At 28.5% G+C, this 23,227-nt stretch overlaps 1 protein-coding gene across 4 annotated transcripts in view; it reads right to left on the reverse strand.

The window, feature by feature from the left end:
• The window catches only part of LOC126742177 (5-hydroxytryptamine receptor 1-like), a 205,051-nt gene that overhangs the window by 20,577 nt on the left and 161,247 nt on the right, over positions 1 to 23,227 (reverse strand). For all 4 annotated transcript variants that reach the window (XM_050448752.1, XM_050448753.1, XM_050448754.1 and 1 more), the window contains one exon: positions 20,354 to 20,875. In XM_050448752.1, the coding sequence (XP_050304709.1) occupies positions 20,354 to 20,875 (522 nt within the window). The remainder of the gene's footprint in view (positions 1 to 20,353; positions 20,876 to 23,227) is intronic.

Raw genomic sequence — 23,227 nt, forward strand, 5'->3', positions numbered from 1 at the left:
ATTAAAAAAAAATTATACTGTCAAAGGTTTTACAACAATCCATTTATTTGAATGGTATCAAATGCCTGGAAGAGATAAAAAATTACAATAGAAGCCTGGACGAAAAATTTTAATTAATTAATTAGTTACATTCGAAAGCAAAAAAAAAATATTTTAAATGCCTGGAAGACACAAAATATTAGATTAAACTTTTATTTGGAAACCTGGATTGCAGTCCAAAGATTGGTTTGAAATAATTCAATTATAAAAATAATTAAAAACTATAGTTTTCCGAATACTCTAGAAAGGCTCTGTAGAATTATCTGATAAGGTTCATTCTGACCCGTAATTTTATTTATTTATTCCTCCTTTTGCCATACTAGTTTCTTGATAGGTTATATAACATGTACAGAAGAAATAGAATTAAAAACTCCTAAGAAAAAAGGAACTAAAAATGGCTTCCAATATCTGGTGGACATGAAAAATTACGTAATTTCTTAATCGGAAAATTGCGGTACATGGACTTCTCACAAAACGCAAAAAATCAGATTAAATTTTTATTCCAGGCATCCAGAACCTAGATGGCATTCCAAAAATTACCTCGAAAAAATTTTTTAAACTTTTAATATTGTTCCTAAATTTCCTCAAATCAATTGGAATGTTCTTGGAAGCTCTTCCAGGCAATCGAAAAATAAACATAAACTGGAAATCACGGAATATTGAATTTTAGTGAAACTCCATTAAACGTTTTTTTGTATTTGTTTTATTAGCAGTAACTTCCTTGCAGGAATCCTCAATTCTCATATGGTAAGGTCCCAACTGTGTGCCAGAAAAAAAAAGACAAGACAGAAAAAATTATTATTAAAAAAAAAGCAAAAAGAAAATTAAATAAGAAAATCAAGAAATCTGTAAACAATTCAGGAAAACCCTAATAAACTTTAAAATAATGGGCGTAAAAAGACGATTTTACAGTTTCTGAAATGCTATACTCCGACTGAAGTTTTCCCGGCTCTATTTTCCTCAAAGTAGTAACTGCAGTAGTTTTGGAGCTATGAAGGAATTTTTTCGTGAAGTGTAAAAAAATTTGGATATTGTCAAAGGCTTCACAAAGATCCAAATATCGTAAAAACTCCTGTAAGGTTTTTATTGATTTTAGTTTCATATAAAAGGCCATGAGTTTTTTTATCAGAAAGTACTGACAAGTTTCCTTAGAGCTGCAGTAGTTTTGGAGTTATTGATAAGTGTTTTCGATAATTGAAAAAAATTTGGATATTGTCAAAGGCTTTTGAAATATCCAATTTTTTTTCTTGACAATAAAGGACCATACAAGTTTTCTTGCAACTGCAGTAGTTTTAAAGTAATTGAGGAGCTTTTCAATGAACTGAAGATAATGTTGACACAGTCAAAGGCTTTACAAAAATTCAAATATCTCAAAAACTCTTGCACCAATTTTATTAGTTTTAATTTCATATGAAAGCTGATGAATATCTTTATCAAAAAAGCTATTACAAGTTTCCTTGTAGGTGCAGTAGTTTTGGAGTTATTAACTATTTTTTCCATAAATTAAAAAAAAATTATACTGTCAAAGGTTTTACAACAATCCATTTATTTGAATGGTATCAAATGCCTGGAAGAGATAAAAAATTACAATAGAAGCCTGGACGAAAAATTTTAATTAATTAATTAGTTACATTCGAAAGCAAAAAAAAAATATTTTAAATACCTGGAAGACACAAAATATTAGATTAAACTTTTATTTGGAAACCTGGATTGCAGTCCAAAGATTGGTTTGAAATAATTCAATTATAAAAATAATTAAAAACTATAGTTTTCCGAATACTCTAGAAAGGCTCTGTAGAATTATCTGATAAGGTTCATTCTGACCCGTAATTTTATTTATTTATTCCTCCTTTTGCCATACTAGTTTCTTGATAGGTTATATAACATGTACAGAAGAAATAGAATTAAAAACTCCTAAGAAAAAAGGAACTAAAAATGGCTTCCAATATCTGGTGGACATGAAAAATTACGTAATTTCTTAATCGGAAAATTGCGGTACATGGACTTCTCACAAAACGCAAAAAATCAGATTAAATTTTTATTCCAGGCATCCAGAACCTAGATGGCATTCCAAAAATTACCTCGAAAAAATTTTTTAAACTTTTAATATTGTTCCTAAATTTCCTCAAATCAATTGGAATGTTCTTGGAAGCTCTTCCAGGCAATCGAAAAATAAACATAAACTGGAAATCACGGAATATTGAATTTTAGTGAAACTCCATTAAACGTTTTTTTGTATTTGTTTTATTAGCAGTAACTTCCTTGCAGGAATCCTCAATTCTCATATGGTAAGGTCCCAACTGTGTGCCAGAAAAAAAAAGACAAAACAGAAAAAATTATTATTAAAAAAAAGCAAAAAGAAAATTAAATAAGAAAATCAAGAAACCTGTAAACAATTCAGGAAAACCCTAATAAACTTTAAAATAATGGGCGTAAAAAGACGATTTTACAGTTTCTGAAATGCTATACTCCGACTGAAGTTTTCCCGGCTCTATTTTCCTCAAAGTAGTAACTGCAGTAGTTTTGGAGCTATGAAGGAATTTTTCCGTGAAGTGTAAAAAAATTTGGATATTGTCAAAGACTTTACAAAGATCCAAATATCGTAAAAACTCCTGTAAGGTATTTATTGATTTTAATTTCATATAAAAGGCCATGAGTTCCTTTACCAGAAAGTACTGGCAAATTTTCTTAGAGTTGCAGTAGTTTTGAAGTTATTGATAAGTTCTTTCGAGAATTGATTAAAATTTGGATATTGTCAAAGGCTTTTGAAATATCCAATTTTTTTTCTTGACAATAAAGGACCATACAAGTTTTCTTGCAACTGCAGTAGTTTTAAAGTAATTGAGGAGCTTTTCAATGAACTGAAGATAATGTTGACACAGTCGATAAGGCCTTACAAAAATTCAAATATCTCAAAAACTCTTGCACCAATTTTATTAATTTTAATTTCATATGAAAGCTGATGAATTTTTTTATCAAAAAAGCTATTACAAGTTTCCTTGTAGGTGCAGTAGTTTTGGAGTTATTAACTAGTTTTTCCATTTATAAAAAAAATACTGTCAAAGGTTTTACAACAATCCATTTATTTGAATGGTATCAAATGCCTGGAAGAGATAAAAAATTACAATAGATGCCTGGACAAATCAATTAACTAGTTTCACTCGAAAGCAAAAAAAAAATTCATTCCAAATGCCTGGAAGACAAAATATTAGATTAAACTTTTATTTGGGAACCTGGATTGTATTCCAAAGATTGCTTTAAAAATTCAATTATAAAAATAATAAAAAGCTAGACAAAAAAAATAAATATTAAGAAGAGAATTAAATAGGAAAATCTCGAAAAGTGAAAACAATTCAGAAAATTCCTAATAAAATTTAAAATTATAGTCATAAAAAGACGATTTTAGGGTATTTAATATGGCATACTCATTTTGAAGCTTTTCAGGCTGTGTTTCCCTGAAAACGTTATTTTTTATTTGGCGCATTAGGAACTTGGAAGGCAGTCTAGGAACTACTTTAAAGCAATGATCTTATATGGCAGGAATTAATTTAAAATGGTATCAAATGCCTGGAAGAGGTGAAAATTAAAAAGACATTAGAAGCCTGGAATAAAAAATAAATTTAATTTCCAATCCGCGGAGTGTAATTTACATACGTAAATTACAGATTACAGTTATTAGCGGATTTTTTGCTTGTTTTTATTACATTAAAAAGAAAGTTTTACATTGAATTTCATTGAAAATATATTATAACTTCAGACACATATACTAACTAACTAACACGGATTTCCATCATAATCACCAAACAGGCCGGACGGAGTTAAGGGAAGTTTCCGGAAAGTTTCGCTTTGCTTTGATCCGGATTTCATGAATTTTAAGGCTGTCATTAATGCGTTAGTATATTCTATACATGTCGAGGTTTATTGCACTGCTTTTGCTACACTTTGGGAGATGCAGTAATAACATTTACATAGTGCTATTATAGCGATTCAAAGAGTTTTTAAAAATTAGTAAAATTGTAAATTTTTTTACATTTCCTTTACTCCGTTTTCCAAACTGATTTGCCGTTAAAGAAAAACTATGACAAATATGATGATTAACCTAATTAAAACAAAAACTAGTCAAATTATTTATTTAAAGTTTTACAAAAACACCAATACAAAGATAATTTAATTTTTTTTAATTATGGATCACAAGTGCAGATTGTATAGTTGATCATTCATCCATTCACAATGATATTTTGAATGACTTGACTCTGTTTTTTTGGCGAAATTAACTAGTTAATTTAATTTTTTATTCTAGGCTTCTAATGTTTTCGTAATTTTTACCTCTTCCAGGCATTTGATACCTTTTTGAGCTAATTCCTGCCATATAAGACCATTGCTTTAAAGTAGTTTCTAGACTGCCTTTTAAGTCCCTAATGCGCCAAATAAAAAATAACGTTTTCAGGGAAACACAGCCTGAAAAGCTTCAAAATGAGTATGCCATACCGAATACCCTAAAATCGTCTTTTGAAGGCCATTATTTTCAATTTTATTAGGATTTTCCTGGATTGTTTACACTTTTCAAAATTTTCCTATTTAATTCTTTTTTTATTAATTTTTTTTTCTGTCTAGCTTTTTATTATTTTTATAATTGAATTTTTTCAAAGCAATCTTTGGACTGCTATCCAGGTTTCCGAATAAAAGTTTAATCTAATATTTTGTGTCTTCCAGGCATTTAAAATATTTTTTTTTTGCTTTCGAATGTAACTAATTAATTAATTTTAATTTTTCGTCCAGGCTTCTATTGTAATTTTTTACCTCTTCCAGGCATTTGATACCATTCAAATACATGGATTTTTTTAAAACCTTTGACAGCATATATTTTTTTTAATTTAAGGAAAAACTAGTTAATAACTCTAAAACTACTGCACCTACAAGTAAACTTGTATTAGCTTTTTTGATAAAGAAATTCATCAGCTTTCATACGAAATTAAAACTAATAAAATCGGTGCAAGAGTTTTTGAGATATTTCAATTTTTATAAAGCCTTTGACTGTGTCAACATTATCTCCGGTTCATTGAAAAACTCCTCAATTACTTTAAAACTAGTGCAGTTGCAAGAAAACTTGTATAGTCATTTCTTGTGAAGGAACTCGTTCACTTTCAAATGAAACTAAAATCCTTTGAAAAAAATGTGAATATTTCAAAAGCCTTTGACAATATTCAAATTTTTTTCAATTCTCGAAAAAACTTATCAATAACTTCAAAACCACTGCAACTCTAAGGAAACTTGTCAGTACTTTCTGGTAAAAGAACTCATGGCCTTTTATATGAATTTAAAATCAATAAAAACCTCAGGAGTTTTTGCGATATTTGGAACTTTGTAAAGCCTTAGCAACATCCAAAATTTTTTACTTCACGGAAAAATTCCTCAATAACTTCAAAACTACTGTAGTTACTACTTTTAGGAAAATATAGCCGGGAAAACTTCAGTCAGGAGTATAGCATATCAGAAATTGTAAAATCGTCTTTTTACGCCCATTATTTTCATCTTTATTAGGGTTTTCCTGAATTGTTTACAGGTTTCTTGATTTTCTTATTTAATTTTCTTTTTGTTTTTTTTTTAATAATAATTTTTTCTGTCTAGTTTTTTTTTCTGGCACACAGTTGGGACCTTACCATATGAAAATTGAGGATTCCTGCAAGGAAGTTACTGCTAAAAGAAAAATTACGAAAAACGTTTTATGGAGCTTCACTAAAATTCAATATTCCGTGATTTCCATTTTATGTATATTTTTCGATTACCTGGAAGAGCTTCCAGGAACACTCCAATTGATTTGAGGAAATTTAAGAACAATTTTAAAAAGTTGAATTTTTTCAAGGTGATTTTTGGAATGCCATCCAGGCTCTGGATACCTGGAATAAAAATTTAATCTGATTTTTTGCGATTTGTGAGAGCTCCTTGTACCGCAATTTTCTGATCAAATATTCGAAGCCATTTTTAATTCCTTTTTCCTTAGGAATTTTTAAATTTTATTTCTTCTGTACATGTTATATAAGCTGTCAAGAAACTAGTATGGCAAAAAGATGAATAATTAAATAAAATTACTAATCGGAATGAACCTAATCAGATAATTCTAAACAACCTTTCCAGAAAATGCGGAATACTAAATATTCTGGAAAGGTAACTCCAAGTCATCCTGGATCGATTTCGTGGTTCTAAAAAGGCCTAACAAACCCTTTTACATTCAACTTTCTAAGACTTAGAAGCTGTCACTATAATTTATTATTCCCTCCTGACTCCTTAAAAAGCAAATAACAGAGTGCAACTTGCTTACATCTGGCGTCTCTTTATAATCGGATTTCTTTGAATGTATTCCTTATACGTACGCACCCCGCTAATGTATAAAACGACTTTGAAAGCGTAGAATCTCGTTTATTCACATGCAAAACTGATATTTACTTGCGACGTATGCCACGCCCAAAATGTATTTTTAAATATAAAATGGGAAAATGGTTCGTCTGATATTGTAATGGGTGAGATGAAGGAGGTCGTTCGGGAATATATTTTGTCATGCATAATTTAAATATATATTATAACAATTTTCTTAGTTTTATAGTAATTAGAGTTGTCGGTATTTTCCTCCTGAAGATGGAAATATGAGGGGTGAAACATGTGTCCCAGTAGAGTAAGAGCAGGCTTAAAATTACTGGACAACCTAAAACATTCCAGGCATTTGATGACGTTTGTTTCAATCTTCCAGGTATTCTTAATATTTTTTTAAAACTTGCAGATGTATTTTATGCATCAGAGGGCATTTTTTGACGTACATGAAAAAAATATTTTTTACCAGTGGCATCCATAAGGGGCTTATCGTAAATATTTTTTAATAAAAAACCAGTACACCATTGCATTTTTCTAAAATAAATTTTATTTTTTAAATCCTTGTTTATTTACGCTTTGTTTACTCAACAGTTATTATTATTATTTTTAATGAAGTTTATTATTGTAAAATAAATTAAATTTGGAAAATCAATGCAATTTTTTAGTATTTTATAAGATAACTAGAAGAAAAAGAAAACCGAAAGTGATTTTTAATTGTAAACTCCGAATAAATTAAAAATCTCTGGGCACTAAATTCTAGCGTTTATTCTTTAAAAGATGCCTACTTTATTTCGGAATATATTGCAAGTTTGCTCAACTTTTTCCCAAATCTGCTCTCAAGTTTCTATGGGAACGGCATAAATTTCCGATTTTAAATATCTTTAAATGCAAAAATCACAGGGATTTAAATCGGGGGATCTAGAAGGCCAAACAATCGAACCACCCCTTTCTTCATTTATTTTAGTATGTATGATTTTGATTTAATTAAATTAAAGAATTCGCTGTTCCTTAAAAAAGAGCAAGATCATGTATTAAATCGGATGGACGTCATGTAGAACACTGAATGTAAATATTTTGTTTTGTTATTGTTGCTATTGTTTTTAGTATATTTTTTTATAAAGAAAGATCTTCTATTTAGCTTAAAGTTTCTAAAAAATTAAATTATTTAACACTAGAATTTAGTGCCCAGAAATTTTTTATTTATTAGAAATGTACAACTCAAAATCGGTTTACTTTTTCTCCTAGTTATCGTAAAAAATGCTGAAAAATTGCATTGATTTTCCAAGAAGATAAAGTTAATTCATTTTAACATAATAAACTTAAGAAAAATAATTTTAATAATTATTGAGTTAATATTACCAATTTGACCATTACAAAAATGGTTTTTATTTATATACTCAAAAACAGTGAATCAATTCAAAAAAAAAAAAAATCGAGACTACAAATTTGCTCAAAACATAACAGGGATTTTAAAAATAAAATTTGCTTCAGAAAAATGCAGTGGCATACTGTTTTTTTATTAAAATATTTATATTATAATAAATATGTTATTAATAAATGCCTGAAATAAAAATTTCCTCAAAATATCTATATATCTGTCTATATATATAATTTTTTTCCCAAAAATACCCCTTCAAATGTCGCCTGGACCACTAGTTCCAATTTTCCGAAAAAATAAATTAGGAGTCAATAATCTATATTTAAATCGTAAGTGGTATCCATTAAAGTTATGCGTGGCTTTACACATTGTTTACGAGTCTTATCCCGCTTGTAACTTTTTAAACGTATTTCCTTTAAGATAACGTTCTATAAAGTCCATTCTCTGGAGCATTTTATGTACTTTTTACCGTTTTCTTTTGGATAGGAATTTTTTATTTCCACTCGACTATTCGGAAATACATTGTAAACAATAATAAAGTCAAAAGATATTAATTAAAACACATTAAACGTAATTTTCTGGTAAAACATTTTCGCAAAAATAAAGGTAAAAACTTCCACATATTTCCGAACTATTCGACTTTTATCTTGTAATAGATTACGACGGTTATTCTTCATCCTGAAAGCAAGCCGATGTAGCGCGAGGAGTGTAAGTAATCTTGAGTGTGCCATTATGCTCTCTACCTTGGAAATATATGTTGGATCATTCGATTTATATGGGCCCTGTGACCTTTTAGCTCTTTAAAGAATTTTTGGCATTTTAAACACTCGGATTGATAATAAATATTTCTTCTTGTTTAAGTACATCTAATAAACCCCCCTCAAAGTCATATAAGTTCGTTTTATAGCGAATAATGCCGGTTTATCTGAACGGGTGCATTGAGGACATAACAAAAGGAATAACGAGTTCATTTTATATGTGTCAGACCAATAAGGGAGGAGGTTTTTTTGGACCACTAAAAAGGATCCTGTATATCTTGTTCAAGTAAAACATATTATTTCCAATAACAACCCTATATCACTTATCTTCCCAAAACTAAACCGATTCCTTCCATTTAGATTTCTATCTTATTGCTATTGGATACATTCTAATAAAAATAAATGGGAATCTTTAGTTGGATGGCTGCCGGGCTTGGGTCAGGCCATCATTTTAAATAAGAAGACTTTGTGAGGTTTTTTTGGTATCTATATAGTATCCTTAACCTCTTTTCTCTTTCTCGTGTATAGCCATAAGAAGTCCTTAAAAAGTATTACGAAACATGAAATTAAATCATAATTTAAACATATATGGTTAACTTTTTTTTGTTTTATAATAAGGTTAGGATAAAAAAATATATGCAATCATTTTCAATATCCTCCAGGCCTATGGATTCTTTTTTTCAGGTACACAATATCTTGAAATTTCTAAAAGAAGCATAACTTAAATGAATACGATTTACTCTTTAATAAAATTTAATTTATTTTTCAGATTGTTAGCATTTAACGAATGCGGTTTTGCCAGGAATTTGAAATGATACTTGGTTTTTGTAGAAATTTTAGGTCACTTTTAGGTCTAAAATTTCTATTCCAGGCATTTTAATATAACGTAATAAATATATATATAACAGAGTAAACAGAGCCTAAGGATGCCTGGAAAATATAAAAAAATTCAAGAATGAAGTCTATTGTCTGGTTCTTCAATAAAAAATGCGTTCATTTGCTTAGAAGAAATAAAAAAAGTAGTTTTTTTTAGGCAATTGAGTCTATTTTTTAGATTTTTTAACTAGAAGGCATTTTCTGGAAAAGAGAAAGGCAATTTTATTTGTTTTTTCTATGCAGTTGAATGCTTTCTTTTCTTCTAGTTCGTTGAAGGCATTTTCCAAAATATCTTCAACTTGCCTGGAAATAACAAAAATTTCAAAGTATTTTCATGTTCTTTCAAGCAGTTGAACGCATTTTTTTGGAAAACCTGAACAATTGCCTCGTTTGTCTTAAAAAAACAAAAAAATTCTTGATTTTTTTTTCTTTCAAGAAACTAAAGCTGTTTTGTAGATTTTACAGACAGTTGATGGCATTTTCCAGAAAGTGGCTTAAATTACCTCGAAAAATAGAAACATTTCACCATTAAAAAAATTATAATTCTGTTTTGCACTGCTGTTTGGTTTGCCTCAGAATAAAGTGGACATAATACAAAACAGAGCTATAAGATTAGTATTGAAATGTGATCGTTATATTCCTGTTAAATCTATGTTAAATGTCCTAAATATGTTATTTGTAAAACAGAGAATTATGTTTAATGTGTACTTGTTTATTTTTAAAATAAAGAAACGTCTTCTGCCCGAATATATTTGTCGAAAATTAAGAGTATTCGCAGATGTACATGAATACAATACAAAAAATCATACAGATTTTATTCTGGTAGATAGATGTCCAATCAGTCGAATGCTCAATACTGTTGTATTCAAGGGCTTAATTGAGTTTAATAAGCTAACTAATGACGTCAAAAGTTGTGATAATTTGAACCACTTCAAGCGGCATCCGAGAGGATTTGTTTTGAATAAATGGTAAAATATTGATATTTATTTTATTCTTGTCTTCGTCAGTGTTGTTGTAATATTTTGTAACCATTGTATATGTACCATTTTATCTTTACCGTTTTATATTAGCATTTAATTTTAATTTTAATTATAGAATTGTATTTATAATTTTAATTTTTTTTTATCTTTACCATTTTTAATCTAAGTTAGTTTTTATAACTTTTTAATGTTTAGTTTTTCATGCTTCTTAAGGTTTTTGTATTTTTTTTCTCCATGTTATGTATTTTGAAGTTTGTATATTTTATATTCTTTTTTGATACCAGTTTTTTGTATGTAGCTATTATGCTAAATAAACGATATTATTATTATTTTCTTTAGGCAGTCAACTACCTGGAAAAAAAACAAAATTTTTGTTCTTCCAGGTAGTTAAAAGCATTATGTGAAAAATGCTGCAACTGCCTGGAAGAAATAAAAAAAACATTTTTTCAGGCAAAACATGGAAAATGGCCTCAACTACCTAAAAAATTAAAATGTCTTAAAAAAATATTTTTTTTTGTTTTTTTCCAGGCAGGTAAATGCTATGGCACACTGTTAAATGAATTTAATTGACTGAAAAAAATTTGAAAAAATCATGAATTGTAAAAAAAAAATCTTGCTAAATGTATTTTGTGAAAAATGACTTCAACTTCCTGGACGAATAAAAAGATCTTCCAGACATTAGGGTATATTTTTTTGGAAACTCTGGAAAAAATGCCTCAAATTCCTTGAATAAATACGAAAATTTCTTAAAAATGATTTCTTTGAGGCAGCTCTCTTTGTTAAAAATGGCATCAATTGCCTCAAAAATAAAAAAAATTCAAATTTTTTCCAGGCAATTAAACGCCTTTAATTTTTTTTTCTAAACTTGAAAATTGGTTTTAATTGCCTGGAAATATGTAAATGTTAATGCAATGGATGAACTTAATTGCCTGAAAAAATTTTAATAAATTTAGCACTGTAGGTTTATTCTCGTTTCTTCTGTTTCTCGTCCTGTATATAAATATTTTACATATTTATTTTTAATTTTACACATTTTAGCCCGTTTTTAATTATTTTATTTATTATTTGTTAATAAGTTAAGTTTTATCTTTGTTTAATTTTATTGCTGCCCCCTGTTATTTGTATTAGTAATGTTTTTGTTAAATTAGGTACTGTAGGTTTATTCTTGTTTCTTTTTGTTTGTGTCCTGTACATACATTACACTTTTTATTTTTATTTAATTTTCACATATTTACAAATGTTGTTTTTTTTTCTATTTCTACTATTGTAATAAGACTAATAAGGCAAACTTGTACTTATATGTAGCTTTTTTATGCTAAATAAATGCTTTATTATTATTAAATTATGAATTGTAAAAAACAAAATTTTGCTAAATGTATTTTGTGTAAAATTACTTTCTGGACGAATCAAAATTAAAAGATCATTGGGTTCTTCTAGGCATTAGGATATAATTTTTAGGAAAATCTGGAAAAATGCCTTAATTCCCTGAAAAATTACGAAAATTTCCTTAAAATGTTTTTTTTTAGGCAGCTAGAGGGATTTTTTGAAAATGGCATCAAGTGCCTCAAAAAATTTAAAAAAATTCCAAATTTTTTTTCCCGGCAATTGAACGCATTTAATTTTTTTTCTAAACTTAAAAATTGGCTTTAATCGCCTGGAAAACAAATTTAATCATCTAGAAAAAATTGAATAATAAAAACTGCTTAAAAACGTCATTTTTCTGTTTCTTCAAGGCAGTTCAGATGCCTGCACGAATAAAAAAATTTCTTAAAATTGTTTAGATTTTTCTTGTTTTTTTTTCTGGGCAATTAAATGCATTTTTTGGAAAATCTTTTTTTCCAAAAAGATTTGAAAAAAGATTTTCCAAAAAATGCCTTTAATTGCCCAGAAAAAAAACAAGAAAAATCTAAACAATTTTAAGAAATTTTTGTATTTGTCCAGGCATCTGAACTGCCTCAAAGAAACAGAAAAATTGCGTTTTCAAGCAGTTTTAACTATTCAATTTTTTCTGTTTCTTTCAGGCGACTGCAAGCTTTTTTAATTTTTTTTAAACTTAAAAAAAATTTTCGTTGCCTATAAAATCTGAAAAATAAATTTATTCGCCTGAAAAAAAAATATAAAAATTTAAAAATGCGATTTTTCAATTCTTTTTTCAGGCAGTTAATATTTTAATAGGATACAATAGTTGTTTTTAACTTTTACTACAGTTTTCGATGAAAAAACCTCTTTAATTTTTTAAAACTATCAAATTCCAAGCGATACATTTTTCAAAATTATATAAAATTTATTTTATATTAGATATCTTTTTACAAAAAGTTCGGTTATTTTTCATTTTTTCCCAAAGAAAAATCCCATTGAAAATTCTCTAATTGATTTTAATTGACACCTATTTCAGCGTTGCTCAAAATGTTCGCGAAAACTTGAGGTATTCAAATTTGTTTTCAAAAAAAGTGAAAAACGTTTTAACAAAGAGACATGAAAGTTTACACACAGATTAATTATTAAATTAGACTAAACACTTGTTTGAGCATTTTTCAAAATGTTTGCAAACAGTTAATTTATTTCAGGCCTAGTTAAAAGCATTATGTGGAAAATGCTGCAACTGCCTGGAAGAAATAAAAAAAATTATTCTTTCAGGCAAAACATGGAAAAGCGCCTGAATTACCTAAAAAAAAATAAAAATGCCTTAAAATATTTTTTTTTTGTTTTTTTCCAGGCAGGTAAATGCAATGGTATACTATTAAATGAACTTAATTGACTGGAAAAAATGAAAAAAAAATCATGAATTGTAAAAAAAAATTCTTGCTAAATGTATTTTGTGAAAAATGACTTTAACTTCCTGGTCGAATTAAAAGATTATTGGATTCTTCCAGGCTTTAGGATATATTTTTTTGGAAACTCTGGAAAAAATGCCTCAAATTCCTTGAATAAATACAAAAATTTCTTTAAAATGATTTCTTTGAGGCAGCTAGAGGTATTTATAGAGCTAATTATACTCAAAAAATAAAAAAAAATCCAAATTTTTTTCCCAGGTAATTGAACGCCTTTAATTTTTTTTTCTAAACTTGAAAATTGGTTTTAATTGCCTGGAAAACCAGCAAAATAAATTTAATTATCTCGAATAAATTGAAAAGTTAAAAGTGTCGAGGCAGTTCAGATGCCTGGACGAATACAAAAATTTCTTGAAAATTAATTTTTTCTTGTTTTTTTTTTCGGCAATTAAAGGCATTTTCTGGATTTTTTTTTTGTTTCTTTCAGGCGACTGCACGCCTTTTTCGATTTTTTTTTGAAACTTAAAAAATTATTTGTTGCCTGTAAAATTTGGAAAATAAATTTATTTGCCAAAACATGTCCTCTGTGATGTCTCTCTTGTGGTTGGTAATAGATTGTTAGATATTATTAATACATCTTTGTCTAACGGTGTTTTCCCAGATGATTGGAAACTGTCTACTGTTATTCCTGTTCCCAAAGTACAAAACACAAATTTGCGTAATGAATTTAGACCCATTAACACGGGACATGTCTATGAAAAGCTCCTTGAGAATTGTGTTAAGGAACAACTTGTTGAGTTTTGTGATAAAGGCAAAATAATTGTTCCTGAACAGTCGGGATTTCGTGAGCATCATTCTTGTGAATCCATTAGTCGTTAGTATTTGTGATGATTTTCTCAAAGCTATCGACTAAGATAATCTTGTTTAAGCGGTATTTTTAGATTTTAAGAGAGCCTTCGAAACAATAGATAGACAAATTTTATTTACCAAACTACAGCGATTAGGAATTAGGGATAATGCTTTGAGTTGGTTTAAATCGTATGTGTCCAACAGAAATATTTAAAAATAGTATTTCTCAGTGTGTTTCTGTTAATTATGGTGTGCCTCAAGGAACTGTTTTAGGACCATTGTTATTTCTACTGTACATTAATGATATGGTAAAAGTTTTTGAAAAGTGTAGGGTAGTATTATTTGCAGATGATACAATGGTGTATATTATAGGCAAAAACTTACAGCAAATGCAAATCGACCTAAAAAATGAATTGAATAGTTTATTTGTCTGGCTTTGCACTAACAAATTGTGTTTAAATACAGCTAAATCGAAGTTTTGCATATTTGGCAAAAAGTCACAACTTAATCAAATAGACATGGATAGTGTGAGCATTACTGTAAATGGGGAAGCATTCTTCATGAGAGGGAAATTAAGTATTTGGGTACTATTCTAGATGCCAATTTAAACTTTTGTGCACATGCAGACTACGTCATGCAAAAATTCTCCAAAAAAGTTGGATTTATCACCAGAGCGGGAAGAAACCTCTCCATGAGCACAAAGTTGCTTTTGTTTAATAGCATTGCACTTCCGCATTTGCAGTATTGCTCCACGTTGTTGTTTAATCTGCCACAATATAAAATACTCCAGTTGCAAGTAATACAGAATAGAGCTAGGAGACTGATTTTAAAATGTGATCGATATACACCAATTAAATGTATGTTAAGTGCCCTAAATATGATGTCTGTGACTGAACGTATAAAGTTTAATGTCTATTTGTTTATATTTAAATTGAAACATCGTTTGTTACCCAGCTATATCTGTGATAAGTTAAAATCGTTTGAGGATGTACACACATACAATACTAGACATCGTCAAGATTTCGCCATAGTGGATAGGTGTAACACTGTTCAGTTACTTAATTTGATTTTATTTAGAGGCTCAATAGAATTTAATAAATTGCCTGTGATAATTAAGACCTGTGATAATGTAAACCAGTTTAGGAGGCTATTGAGAAAACATCTTTTAAATAGGGATAGCTAAGAGTATTTCTATTTTTTTTTGTGTTGTACATTATATTCTTTTTATGATTTTAGTTATAAGTTTTATTATACCATTTGTGTTGTCCTAGGTTAGGTTTTATTTATACCAATAGTTGTTGTGTACGTTTTCTTTTATTACGCTGATCACCACTCTAATAGGTATAAACCTAATGTAGCCCTGTATGTAATGAACTTTTATTGGTTTATTACTATTATTGTAGTTTATTTTCTTTGTAGACTTTAGGACTGCTTTATATTATAATTATAATTATTGTAATGTATGTAGCTATTATGCTAAATAAACTTCTTTATTATTAACACAAAAATTCAAGAAAAAACCTATACATCTCATTAATAACTAAATTGGGTGTCGGCATCATATTACGTTTGTCTAATGACTTAAAAAAGGCCCAAAAAAATAAACATTTCTGTAAATGCATAGAAAAAAATATATTTTCATTATTATCAGGTAATATAATTTTTTTTCTTGAAAGTCTGGAAATAGTAAGAAATGACTTAAAACGCCTGGAAAAAATAATGTTTTCGGACAGTGGTAATAAATTTTCATTCCTTAAATGCTTGGAAAATATAATAATTGACCTGATACATTTTTTAAAAAAATCCTGGAAGAGCTAAAAATAACCTCAAAAACCTTAAAAAAAAAGCTAAAATAATTTCAGGATAAAAAAGACCACAAATATCTGGAAGAAATGACTAAAATAGAGCTGAAAGAGCTGAAAATATCTTCAAGTATCTCAAAAAAAAGAAAAATAACAAAAGAAAATACCCTAATAAAAAATAAAAATGACTACAAACGCTAGGAAAAAAAAATATATTTTCATATTAGAGCAAAATTGCTGTCAGGAAAGTATGTACTAAATATAATTTACACTTGACTTTTGGTATAATATGCCCTTATCGATCATCAACCTAAAACTTAAGATTTCAATTTGTTTCCCAACAATTTCCTCAAAAGTGTTGATTGTTTCTGAAATTTCCAGTTGGCCCCGAGGAAGTTTAATAAAAGCCATAAATCAGTCATACTAATTATTATTATAGTTCGCCGTGAAAACAAATAACGCAGGAGTGAGATATTGTGTTAGTTATAGTTGCCCGTTGCATTTTGCTTACATTACGGAATTGTTTTGACTTGCGAGTTGCGCCGGGGAATAAGCCGCACGGGATTTAACTGCAATTACGTTATCCGGAATGTATAATGGGCCTTCATATTCATTCCGCTCATGCAATATGCATGAAATGTTTATGTTTTAATTGGGAAAGGGGTTGTTTTTAAAACTATCTTTTACCATATAATTAATAATGCATTAATCATCTCCGCCCTCACATCTAAGAATCTTTTCATGCAAAGTGTCTAAAATTGGTGATAAATGAGATCTCAAAAACTAATAGACATGGGGTAAGTTTTGGGTAATTATGTGGAGCGTTAATGATTTAAATATACATAGCTAAGGTTTCATTAATATTGCAAAAAAATTCAGGAGGAGTTTCCTTGCTTAAACAAAATAAAAAAAGTCCTTATTAACCTATGTCCGCAAATACTTAATTTCTAAGATACAGGGTGTTACAATTTTTTTTTTATTTTTGTTTTTTCTTAAGAATTTTGGTAGTTTGCAGATATTGGAATATTATTTTTCTTATATAATTCATCTGGCGAATTTTTGATCTGGAAAATTCAACTTCAATGCTACGAGGGTTCGCATTTATAGAGGGCGCTACATACACGGTTTTTTATACTTAAAAAGTGTCATATCTTTTTTATGGTGGCCTAAATTATTTTTAAGTAGTAAAAAAGTGGATTTATATTAAAAAAAACGAGGAGGAATTGAACCTTGGCCTCCCAGATCTCTAGACCTTAATTTCTTGGACTTTTTCCTTTAGGGCCACCTTAAACATTTTTTTTCACTAAATAAAAAATATTTTATAACAAAAAAATATAAAATAAAATATTGACATTTATTTTAAAGTTTCAAAAAAGCATTGAATATGATATCTCGAATCTAAACCGTTAAAATGTAATGCATTAATTCCAAAAATCTCGAAAACGCTGGCTTGTAGCAATTTTGACCAAAATATCTTTTTTACGCGAAAATGATAGATAAATTTTTTTTTGTAAAAAAAAATATTTAAGCAACCATAAGAAAATTATCACGCTTTAAAGTATAAAAAACCGTGTATGTAGCGTCCTCTACAAGTGAAAACCCTCGTAACATTAAATTTGAGTTGACCATATCAAAAAACCCTCAGAGGCCAATTTTCATATATAGATTTATATATAAATATTTTTATTTAATATTTATATTTCGCATTTGCGGATATAGATTTATAGGGACTTTTTTTATTATTTTTAAGCAAGGAAACTCCCCCTAATTTTTTTGTAATATTAATGAAACACCCTGTATATAAGAAACTCATTACATATATTGCATTAGTTAAAGAATTTTTATGTTTTAAATAATCTTAGAAAAATTCTAATAAAAAAGTCTAATATTTATTGAAACATCATGCATAACTTAAATGCATCTAGTTGACATTTTGCTATTAAAAATTTATATCACTGATGACTTTGAAACTTTGCCAGGTCGTCATTAGAAATTAAAAAAAACGTCTCACAAAAAATGTCATGACTTTTAACGTAAATACCTTTGATAGGGAAAATTCCTAAAAAAAATGCCTGGATTTGTTTTCTAGTTTTAGGCAGTGGTAGTACCAAAAAAGAAGAAGCAAATTAATGTTTTCTTCCAGGCATTTTAATATTTCAGAACCTTTTTCAGAAATTTGCCAGAAAATTTAAGCCTGGAAAATGTTTGTGGTTCATAAAAATTATATTTAAAAGAAGTCCAGAAAAGTCATTTTTTTAGGAAATTCATAGTAAATTTTGTCTTTCTCAAAACTTCTAGTACCTAGAGAATACCTGGAAAAAGTAAAAACTGACTTGAAAAAAAATATTTTTTTACCAACTTACGTGGCTCCAGTAATAAAAAAGTTGAGGATTGTTTTGCAAAATTAAATTATTGTCTTAAGACTTTTGATTTTGATTTTAGCTCTTCTTCCAGGCAACTAAAGGTTTAAGTGTTATCAGTCAGTTAAACCTGTAGTTTCCTATGTCTGACAAGAGATTAAACCCTAGAAAACTCATGTTTATTTCTCATCCATAGTCTAGAAAAAAGTAAAAAGAAACGAAGAAAGATCTAGAAGAATTAAAAATGACCTCAATAAATATGATAAAAAGGCTGGAAAAAAATAGTTTTTATTAATCCAAGGAACTAGTAGTAATTTTTTTATGTCTAAAAGAAATACGGAAAGACCTTAAACGTCTGTAAAAAATTTCTGGCTCAAGTAAGAATGACCTCAAATGCCTGAAAAAAATTATATTTTTACCAATTTTAGATAGTCGTATGCCTTGAATTTTTAATGGAAAAAGTAATAAATGATTTTAAGCTCCTAGAAAAAGGCAAATAAAAATGCCTGGAAAAAAAATTATAATTACTGCAAATGCCAGGAAAAAATTATCTTTTTATCAGTATCAAGCAGTGGTATTTAATTTTTCTTTCCTTGAAAGTAAAATAAGAAAATAGTAAGAAATTTCAACATAAATAAAAAATCTCAAACTCCTGGAAAAAATAATATTTTTTACCAAATTCAGGAGCACCATAACGGAACTTAGCACATTATTGTTAGCTATTTAAATATACATAGTTAAGGATGATAAATATATACATAAAACTCATTATACATAAAATATAATAAATAATGAATAAAAGAATAAATAATGTATAAAAGAATCAAGTGTCCTAAATTACCTTAGAAACTATATTAGTCTACTACTTATTGAAATATCATGCATAACTTAACTGTACCTGGTTTACATTTTGCTATTAAAAGTTCATATCAGTCTTTTTTCGGCTTTGAAGTCATTCTTTAAACATTGGTTGTAATTTGAGGCATAACTTAATGGTACATAACTGACATTTTGTTAAAAGACAATGTCTCTAAAAATCATTTATTATAAAGAATTTCTTTCTGCCAGGTTTTCTCTAATTTTTACACTCTTTCCAGGACACTCAGGTCATGGTTAAACTTTTTTTCAAATTTGTTTGTATTTATAGGCAGACAATAAGTATCTGGAAAAGCATATTTTTTTCCTCTGTTTAACTGCCTGGAAAAAATTCTTTTAAGCTCCCAAAAAGAAACATTTTAATTAAAAAGGAAATAAAGTGGGTTTCAACTACTTGGAATAAAATTTGTTTGTTTTATAGGTTGACATTAAGTGCCTGGAAAACAATTTTTATCCTCCTTGTATCTCTTATCCTTTAAGATATATTTTATACTTTCAAGCAGTCAAAGGAAAAAAATAAGACGAATTTTCCTAATCTTGCCTTGAGTGCCTGGAAGAACTAAGAAATGATCTCAGACGTCTGGAAAAGATTTGAAAAAATATATAAAAATCAAAAATGAGTTCAATAAATATAATAAAACAGCCAAGAAGAGCTTAAAAATGGCCTGAATTAGCTGGATCAAAATAAGTTTTTTTTTTAAATTTCAGGGACTAGTAGTAATTCGGTTTGTTTTTTTTTTTTGCCTAAAAGAAATACAAAAAAATCTTAAACGTCTGGAAAAAAGTCGAAAAAAAATTCCTGGCTCACGCACTCAGGAATGACCTCAAATGCCTGAAAAAAATTATATTTTTACCTTTTATACATTTAATTTAAACTCCTAGAAAACAACAAATAAAAATGCCTGGAAAAATTATATTATATCAGGCAGTAGCCGTAATTCTTCTTTTCTTAAATCCCTAGGAGAGTTACGAAATGTTTTATTAAAAAGCCAAAAATTATGCCTGGAACAAGTAAAAATTACCTTAAAAAAGGCCAAGAACATACCAGGAAAAAATTTTCTTTTCATTAATATCAAGCAGTGGTATTTCATTTTTCTTTCCTTAAAGTAAAAAATTAAGTATTAATTTCTTTCCTTAAAGTAAAGTAAAAAATTTCAACATAAAAAAGAAATCTCAAACTTCTGGAAAAAAATAATAATTTTTACCAAATTCAGGTAGTGATACCAAATTTCCAGCAGATTTATTATTTTAATAACCTCAAACTCAACCTGGAAACAGCTCATCAAAAATAAACTTACCACAGTATTGGTACTGGCCGAACTGGACCTATGATTCACCTTGGACGAGTTCGCGGGCGACTGACTGGAAATCTTATTCTGGGGCGGTCCCTCGCCATTCTTCACGCTAATCTCCAAGTAACAGTGGGGCTCCAGGTGACTTTGCGCCCTCCTCTCCTCGTTCACTATCCTCCTGGCCGCCCTAAATATTTTATAATAAACCGTGATCATCACCGTCAACGGAATGTAGAAACTGAACATGGTCGCGTAGATCTGATAGACGATGTCCTGCGACACTAAACACACGTCGTTTACGATCTCGCCGCCCTCTTCTTGGAGGGTGTGTTCGTTTCCGATTATTAGAAGGGGCGGCAACGAGATCATCGCCGCCAAACACCACACTAACACTATCCACAATGTCATTCTACGGGGAGTTCTTTTTACGCCGTACTCGAGTGGTTTGGTGATGGCGTAGTAACGGTCTACGGAGATCATGCACAGGTTGAGGATTGAGGAGGTGCAGCTTAAGACGTCTAAGCTCACCTAGAAAAGACATTAAGGCTCTTAATGTAGTTGTAATAAGTTCTTTTATATTGACAAAATTTAATGGTGAAAAAGAGGGTATTGAAGAATGAAGACGAACTAGTGTCTCTGCGTGATATTTTTTTGACTCTTCTATCATTGAATTTGACGAAGTTGCTTGACTCAAATACTTGTTCTTTGTTGTTGTTTCATAGTAAAGGAATTCAAAGGTAAAATATATCATATTATGAAAACATAAGTCATTTATCTCTTATTGGCAAGTGATTATCTTGATTTCTAGGATAGTTTAAGGGCTTTTTAAGTAACTACTGAAAAAATTATTAAAATCCATACACTACAAATTTAGATATTGATATTTTTTTCAATGGAGTGCCTGGAAGAATTAAAATGATTAATAATTTCTTTTAAAAATTGTTTTTATTTTTTCTTGGCAAAACTATTGTTCTACCAGAGAAAAGGATTTAATAAAAGTGGTCGGGTCTAAGAAGGACTGTCATTTGAAAAATATTTTAGGTTTTTATATAAACCGTTTTCCAAGACAATCCGTGAAAAATGTTTTTTTATTTTCCCACTTTTCTCGAGATCTCTGGGGAAAATCAATGCTCTTATTTTTGTATTTGCTTCTATGACTAAATGCCCAAAATAAAGCCAGAATACTTTTTTCTTTCAAATTGCTTGATAAAGGAGTTATCAATATTTTTCTTAAAATCAGGCCAGTTTTAAAACGAAAATTCAAAAAAAATTACTGGGAGTTCAAGCATTAAAATAGCAACAAAAAATCCTTATAAATAATTTTTCTTGAGTTAATCGATTAAGATTATCCAATCTATTAAGACTTAAAAATAAATATGTTCAACGAGCCATCAAAAATAATTTAAATAAATTGCATAGACCACTTTGATAACTTGCTTTCCTATTTTATTTCCCTATATACGAAAAATTCAAACGTATATTAAATACATAGTGAAAATTTAATTTTTTCTAATTAACGGAATGGAAAAATCAGATTTTTGATACTATCAAACATGTATACAGTCACAAATTTTCAATAAAAATCCACATGGTCTTCTTTTTCAGCTACTTTTTCCTGATTTATCCTAAGTAGAAAAATGAGATTGTTAACAACTATGACGTTGTTCTCAAAATTAAGTATGTGAAATACGTGTTATCAAAAAATATTTGAAGTAATTTTTTTTATATCAGTTCTATCATAATAAAATGGAAATTAATTTTGTCTTCTTTGACACGGTTTAGGTGTTTTTCCTCCTATTTTTCGTAATTTTGAATTTTTAATACTGTGCCTTTTTTATTAAATTTAAAACTATTTTTTTCTCATTTCAGGCCTTTAAAGGTATTTTTCCCTTGAAGTAATGAAGAACTCGTGATTTTTTTCAAGAAATTAAGGCTCAGCAATTTCTTAGTTTTCGATTTTTTAATCGTTTGTTTAAATTGAAGTAATTGCTTCCCTTTTCAACTAAATTTCATAAAATTATTTACTTTTATTTTAGTCATTTGATGTATTTTTTTCTTTGTCTGACAAATCAGAAATAACTTTGTGTCAATATTTTTAAAAATTTTCAGGTAATTTTTGCCTTTGTCCAGGGATTTAAAGTAATTTGTCCCTTTTTCATTGAATTCTACCATTACATCGATCCTATTTTAGAATTTTTTATTGAATTGGATATTTTTATTTTTTGGTTTCAAATATCCCACAATGATTTGATTTTTTCTTACGATTTCGGCCCTTTTTAGGTCATCTTCAATATTTTATCTACCATTTTTATTTTTTTCTAAATATTTGAAGCTAATTTTGTTACTTTTCTGACAACTTAATTAAACTTGAATTATTATTTACTTTTTCAAAAGATTTCAATTAATGTAAAAACAAAATAGTTTTTCTCTTATTAGCAAGTAAATATCTTGGGTTCTAGTAGACAAAATTGTATAATTATTGATTTATGGAATACTCCGAAGACCCTTTTAGTCTCCTTAAAAGAAATGACTAAAATCCATTCAGTAAAAGTGAAGATATTGGAATTATTATTTCAGGAGTGCCTGTACGAAACAAGAAATTTTGTCTCTGATTGACAAATAAATAATCCATTTACTAAAAGTCGAGATATTGGAATTTTCATTTCAAGAATGCCTGTAAGAAACAAACTATTTTGTCACTTCTTAGCAAGTGCATATATTAGGTTCTAGTAGGAATCTTAAGAAAGTCTTACCTTTTACAATTATTGATTTATAACTTTTTTATTATTGATTTTTTTAGCCCTTTAAAAAATAACCAAAATCCATTCACTGAAAGTCAATATATTGGAATTTTTATTCCGGGAGTTCCTGTAGTTTGTA

This window comes from Anthonomus grandis, chromosome 11, assembly GCF_022605725.1.
Source record: "Anthonomus grandis grandis chromosome 11, icAntGran1.3, whole genome shotgun sequence".
Taxonomy (NCBI): Eukaryota; Metazoa; Arthropoda; class Insecta; order Coleoptera; family Curculionidae; genus Anthonomus; species Anthonomus grandis.